A 7,229-nucleotide genomic window follows, 5' to 3' on the forward strand; every position below is an offset into this window, starting at 1 on the left:
AGTGCTGGGATTAAAGGCGTGCGCCACCACGCCCGGTGGTCATGCCACTTTTTAAAAAGCAGTGAATGTGGTGGCACACACTTTTGTTCCCAGCACTGGGAGGCAGAGGCAAAGGGGATCAGTGCGAGTTTGAGGCCAGCCAGAGCCACATAGTGAGACCCTGTCCCCGCCTGATTGTCCCCTGTATCATCCATGGCCCACTTGGTGCTAAAATGGCAGTGTCAAGTAGTGAAGGCAGATCACGTCCACAAAACAGAAAAATATACACCCTGTGTCCCTTTATAGAATGAGCTTGCTCACCCCCTCCACCTAACTCAGGTGCTGCCAGACAAACTGCACCTTCTGATTAAGGATTGTGAGTAAAGCCGTAAGTCTGTAAATGACTCACAATGCCACTGTGGTCTGCACGCTTCTGTACCCTCCAAGCCTCAAGTGTTGGAAACTATCCAGACTGAACCAGCAAGTGATCCACCCCGGGAATGAAATAACAACAGACTTCTTACAAAACAGAGAGCTGCGTTTTTGGCTCATAGGTCTGGATGCACAAGCTCAGGGTTAGGCAGTCTCTATGATTTGCAAAGAGTAACATGTCATAGCAGGATCATATGTCCAAGCCAGGAAGCAAGACGAGACTAAGAGAGGGTACCATTTCATAGCATGTCCTCAGTGATCTAGGACCTCACATTAGTCCACAAGATCTTCCATTCCTGCCAACCCTGGAGAGGGAGACTTTCATCCGGACCATAGCTGCAGCACAACCGTGTCAGGAGGTGGGACTGAACAGGAGGCATTCAGAGCAATAGGCCAGGGTGGACGAGTCACTGCTACCATGAGAGCATGCAGAACAGAAGGGCTTCTCTCTGTTTGCTCCTTGGCCATGAGAGGAACACTCCAGAGGGAGCAACATTCAAGGAGCCATCTTGGAGGTGGAGACTGGCCTGCGGGTTCTTTGGATTTCCCAACCTCCAGGCCCGACAAACTGTTTGTCATAAATTACTGCCTAGAGTATTCTGTGGAAGAGCACTGTGACAGTTAATCTTCACTGTCAAGTGGACTGGATTTAGAATCACCATGGAAACACACTCTGGGTATGTCTGTGAGGATGTCTCCAGAGAGGATTGATGAGAAGAAATCCACCCTGAGTCTGAGCTGTGTTACGCCATAGGCTGTGATCCCTGACTGCAGGTAGACAGCGGCGTCCATCTTCCTCTGCTTCCTGTGTGTGTTGTGTGGCCAGGTACCTCACTCGCCTGCCTCCCTGCCTTCCCTGACAAACGATGAGCAGAAATGTCATTGTCCTTAAGTTCCTTCTGACAGCTGGGCATGGTGGCATGGGAATTTAACCCTAGTAATTGGAAGGCAGAGGCAGGTGGATCTCTGAGTTTAAGGCTAGCTTGCACTGTGAGTTCAGGCCAGCCAGGGTGGGTTTTACACACACACACACACACACACACACACACACACACACACACTCACACCTGTTTACCAGGTATTGTGTCACTGATTGGGAATGTAGTTAACATAAGCACAGACTCCTAGACTGCATAAGAAGGAGAAAGCTGGAAGAGCACATCTAACTTCTGCACTTCCTAACGTTGACGGGCCATGAGCGGCTTCCTCGAGCCCTGGCCTTTTTTGTTGCCATGATGGAGTGGAGCTTCACACTGTGAGCCAAAATATACTTTTCTGCTCTTAAACAACCAACCAACCAACCAACCAACCAACCAAACAAACAAACAAGCATAGGCACAGACTAAAGCAAGTACCCAACCCACACAAATCCACGGTCTGCCTGTCTTACAGGTTCATGGCTTGCCTTCTAAGCAAAGCAGAGCCACCAACTTGGATGTTCTCAAGTTAGGGACAGGCATGCTGAGAGCACACAGGACTAGCTAATTCCTAAGTACATGAACACTGGAAAACCAAACAAATGAGTGAGCAGTCATTGGTCGGCACAGCCAAAGGGAAGGTGGGATTCTGGCCCGTGATGGTAAAAATAAGGAGAAAAGCTCCTAAGCACAAAGACATTCCTGCACCATCCAGCATGAGCCGTCAGACACTGGAGGTTACCCACTGGAGGGAGACACTGGATAGCCCCACATGGATGTCGGCATTCTTCATATGGGACAAAACGACAAAAGACAGTGCCCGTGCCTATGGCTACATGGAGCCTAAAAAGATCACTAACACTGATAACATCCTGTAAATAATTATGAACCTAATTTAATTGTTTAAAGATTAATTTTGTTAGATGTACTCATGTTTTGCCTGAATGCATTCATAGGTGTCACATGCATGCCCGGTGCCTGAGGAAATAGGAAGAGGGCTATGGATTCCCAGGAGCTGGAGTTATGGATGGCTGAGAGCTACCGTGTGGGTTCTGGGAACTGAACATGAAAACTTTAAAAGTGACTTAAAGGGCTGGAGACAAGGCTCAGGGCTTAAGAGTACATTCTGCCCCTGAAGAGGACCCAGGCTGGATTCCAAGTACCAACATGAGGGCTTACAACCCTTTGTAATTCCAGTCCTCAGGGAGCCAATGCCCTCTTCTGGCCTCTGTAGGCCTTGCATGCATATGCTACACAGGTATACATATAAAATAAAGTAAATGGACTTGCATCATTGAAATATATTCACATAATTCCAAATGCTTCAGTCAATGTGTTCAAAATATAATTTTAAAATTTATATTACTTAGTGGCTAACTTCCAAAGGAATCCTACCTTTTTTTTTTTTCCTGGAACTCACTCTGTAGACCAGACTAGACTCGAACTCAGAAATCTGCCTGCCTCTGCCTCCCAAGAGCTGGGATTAAAGAGCTGGGATTAAAGGTGTGCACCACCACTGCCCGGCAAAGTAATCCTACCTTAACAAGCTTTGAATCCTTGTTATGTATTTGAACATATTAGAGTTTTCAGAAAGCCTGGATCATGATAGCAGAGTCATTAGTGCACACATGTGACAGGAGCAGTCTTCAAAATCTTTGCTCAGGAATTCTGACCTGATGAGCCGTAAGGCTGCAACATCTTGGCTTGTAAAAACAATAGGTGAAGGGAAAAAAAAAAAAAAACAATAGGTGAGGGGGCTGGTGAGATGGCTCAGCGGTTAAGAGTGCCGACAGCTCTTCCAAAGGTCCTGAGTTTAAATCCCAGCAACCACATGGTGGCTCACAACCATCCGTAATGAGATCTGACTCCCTCTTCTGGAGTGTCTGAAGACAAACTACAGTGTACTTACATATAATAAATAAATAAATATTTAAAAAAAAACAATAGGTGAGGTAAAAACTGTACTGTAGAAACTTCTAGAAACCCTTTCTCAGTCCCTAGGTTTAGGAGAAGATGAGGACCAAGGAGGTAGGAGAGAAGCAACTGCCCTTCTTTACTACAAGGGCAGGGTGTCTGTCAGGGCCACCGATGCAGCCCGGCAGCCAAAGCTCTGGGGACAGGGTGTCAGGGCCACCAATGCAGTCCAGCAGTAGCTTAATGTGCAAACACTGACTCTTTGGTGAGCTATCTTGAGTGACATCAGAGGATTGTGGCAAGCACAGTTACCTGAGGAAGACTCAGTGTTGCTCAGCTTCTTCCAGCAGACACAGTTTATAACACCAGTGGCATCGTCCACTGAAAGAGAAGCAACAAGGGAGGTGAGAGACTTGGCTATGGCTGGAATCCCCATGTCATTCCAGGCTTGGAATCCACATGTCAGCACTGAATTCAGCCATACTGAAAGATGACAAGAGTCAGCACCCTAGAGGGACGACTCCCTTAAAGAACTCTCCCTGTCTTTAGAAGCAACCTTTCTCTACGCAGCAGCCTGAATTGCTTACCTGTGAGCATATACACACATGACTCCAAAGGATACACAGTCAACGTTTCCCTCGGCCTGTCTACCTCTATGGCGGTGAAGAATCTACTCTGGTAACAGTGGGTAACGTTAGGTGCAGACCAACCCGAGTGCGTGCCCACATCCATAACCTTCTTCTCTCTCTCAAACAAGGAAGCACCATGTGGCCTGTGGTTGTGGCACTGGCACTCTGGGCCCAGCTTCTGTCATCTCTTCTCTAGCTCGCTCATTCCCCAGCAAAGCGGCCCACAGCGTTTGGCCCAGGGGTCTCAGCCCAGTCCTCACCTCTGCAGGGATATAAGGGAGAGGACACCCATCACAGGACTCAGCTTCATTTTTCCTAACAGAAAATAATTATACCCTGGCCACCAAAATAGAACCGCTCGCTCTGCCTTACTTTATTTATAGCACCAAAAGGGAAAAAAAATTAAACAGTTTCCATGAGACTTGGATTTGTGATTACAGAGGAACTTGAAGATCTCTGCTGAGAGAAGACAGGACCTTCTCTTTGTCTGAATTCTGACAAATTGCAAACATAGGTTGCTAAGCACAGGGGAGTGGGCCTCATAATTGAAACAAAACAAAACAAAACAAAACAAAATAGTAGACTGTTGTAAAGGCCCAAGGCCCATGTGATATAGACTATAAGGGAAAAAGTTTTATTGTTAGATTAAATCTCTGAAGAAAGAGGATTTTTCTTTATAGTAAATATAAGTGCATTTGTTAACACAAATTGAGAAGAAGACATTGGTTACCATCTTTAAGCTCTGCATTTAGACTTTCAAAAGCAGAATCCGAAAACTGTAACTCATTAAACAAAGTGTGATACATTTGCTGGCCTAAACCAATAACAGCAACTTTTCTTTTTCTTTTTTTTTTTTTTTTTTCCGTTTTCCAAGACAGGGTTTCTCTGTATAGCCCTGGCTGTCCTGGAACTCACTCTGCTGTAGACCAGGCTGGCCTCGAACTCAGAAATCCGCCTGTCTCTGCCTCCCAAGTGCTGGGATTAAAGGCATGCACCACCACTGCCCGGCTTAACAGCAACTTCTCTAATAGATGGTTGCTGCTTTAATACCTAAAGAGTTCATAAGAACTAGTGAGAAAAAGAACAAGCCCACAAGAGAAGCAGTGGCAAAGAAAGAGGGATATGCAATGCACGGGAAATGTTTAAGTGATCAGTAAGAAATGTTCATGAGCTAAATCCACTAATTGCCATGAAAATGAAATAGTTTACATAATTTCTCAACTGCTAAATTGACAGTTTAAAACATTGAAAACCAGGGTGAGGATAGGGCTCAGTAGAATAGCACTATCTAGCATCCTGGGTGCCTGGGTTTTTTTGTATTGGAGATACAATACAAAAACGCACAACAAAATACTGATACCCTCACCAGCTACGAGAGGGAGTGTAAGTCAGCAGCTCATTTCGGAAACAGCAAGAGCACACGCCCTTTGACTTGGCGATTGCGTCTAGGAAATTATTCCACGGAGAAACCCAGAACAAGTGCACAGATATCCGCATCTAGGATAATGCTGCTCACTGAAGTAGGTGCTTTGAAAATGGGAACAACGTAATCCCAGCACTCGGGAGGCAGAGGAAGGCGGATTTCTGAGTTCAGTTCGAGGCCAGCCTGGTCTACAAAGTGAGCTCCAGGACAGCCAGGGCTACACAGAGAAACCCTGTCTCGAAAAACCAAAAAAAAAAAAAGAAAAAAGAAAAGAAAATGGGAACAACGGAAATGTTTACAAATATGTAGTTGTTTAAATAACTTGTAATAATATAATATTTGATATATGAGATTAACATGTTATGATGAGGACCTAGGCCCTCACTGTTGAAAGACACAGGCCTCTCCGTAAAACACAAATCCCATATACCTTCTAAATCTTACATGTATAAAAATTGAACAGTATACTTCAACAGAAATTATTTTAAGACACTAAATGCTAGTAGTAGAATCTTTTGAAGTATGGACGAAGCAGCCTCCATTCAATGTGAACATTAACTGCCAGGAAAATTTCAAAAACAAAGAGAGACAGGGTCTAACTCTACATCTGGCTTGGACTCACTACATAGCCCTGGCTGGCCTCAATCTTGCAGGAATCCTTTGCCTCTGCGGTGCGAGTGTGGGGATTATAGGCCGGAACCATCTGGCTGGAGGTGTTTATATTGGAAGCAAGACTAGTAGCAATGAGCAAACCCTTGACCCTTGTTCTAGGGGACATGAGGTTGTCCTGGTCTAACCCAGCATCTTTAGGATCACGAGAACCCAAGCTGCCACCTGGGCTCTGTGTGCTACGGACACTGCCACCAGACACTGACTTCTCTGCCTCTCCTGGCAGATGGTGTAGCAGGTCCTGAGGCCTGCCGTTGAGTGACCGAGGAGACCCATTAGAAAGCCATGCCACATCCTTCCCTAGCGTGACACTAGGAGTCAGTGTGGGCGGAAACACACAGTCGACACCTGCAGTGAGTCAGGGAGAGCTGTGCTGGGCCTGCAGACAGCAGGAGGTAAGTGGCTCCTTGCTTCAGCTGGCCACACAAGCACTGAAGGGCAGGACGCCTTTCTGCTCTTAATTGCTTCCACACAGCTGCCTTCCTGCAGCCCACAGATGTGTCATGCTCTCACGACAACCCACTTGGAGGGAAGTCTTCTTAGGGAAGAGCCAAACACATCATCTTAAATGTTTCCACAGTGGGAAAGCGAGCTACACGAAGCCCATTTATGTCACGAGGCAGAACAGACCCAATTCTAGGGCCAGAACTGGAATCCCCAACTGTCTCTTATTTGATCTGAAAACATTAACTCCAGATGACTGGGGTTGGGAGCCTGGAGAAAGTAGGGGATGAGGGAGACAAAAGCTATTTTGAGCTCTCTGCCGACAGCAGTGCACGCTGGGGCCAGCTCGCAGTCAAATGGACTCATAAGCCTCTCTCAACACCACCCTGAGAAAGCCGAGTGAGTCACACTTTCCTCACCTGCAAAATGGAAATAGTTGTACATTTTCTACTAATAGTATTTCCATAACTATTTCTAAACAAAATGGGGGAGAATAACGTGGAGTGATAAATGTAAAAAGTGCTTTGTAACTGAAAGCCACGATTATGTCATCACCAGGGCATGGAGAGTAGTAGTGTATTCCGTATTGTACTACACGCAACGCGCTTGCCCACAGCTGGGCATGCTGAAGGAGCGCTGGGCATGCTTGCTGAGACGTTGGAGAAAACCAAGACCAACGTCTTTGGTAAGATAAAGGAAAGAGCCAGGAGAGGGATATCTGGCAAGATTTAAAACACACACACACACACACACACACACACACACACAGAGAGAGAGAGAGAGGGAGAGAGAGAGAGAGAGAGAGAGAGAGAGAGAGAGAGA

At 46.2% G+C, this 7,229-nt stretch overlaps 1 protein-coding gene across 1 annotated transcript in view; it reads right to left on the reverse strand.

Annotated features, from left to right (window-relative positions):
- Positions 1-7,229, reverse strand: part of Stn1 (STN1 subunit of CST complex) — a 36,883-nt gene that overhangs the window by 20,530 nt on the left and 9,124 nt on the right. Inside the window, exon 4 of the mRNA XM_021151891.2 lies at positions 3,555-3,623. Within this exon, the coding sequence (XP_021007550.1) occupies positions 3,555-3,623 (69 nt within the window). The remainder of the gene's footprint in view (positions 1-3,554; positions 3,624-7,229) is intronic.

Source organism: Mus caroli, chromosome 19, assembly GCF_900094665.2.
Source record: "Mus caroli chromosome 19, CAROLI_EIJ_v1.1, whole genome shotgun sequence".
Taxonomy (NCBI): Eukaryota; Metazoa; Chordata; class Mammalia; order Rodentia; family Muridae; genus Mus; species Mus caroli.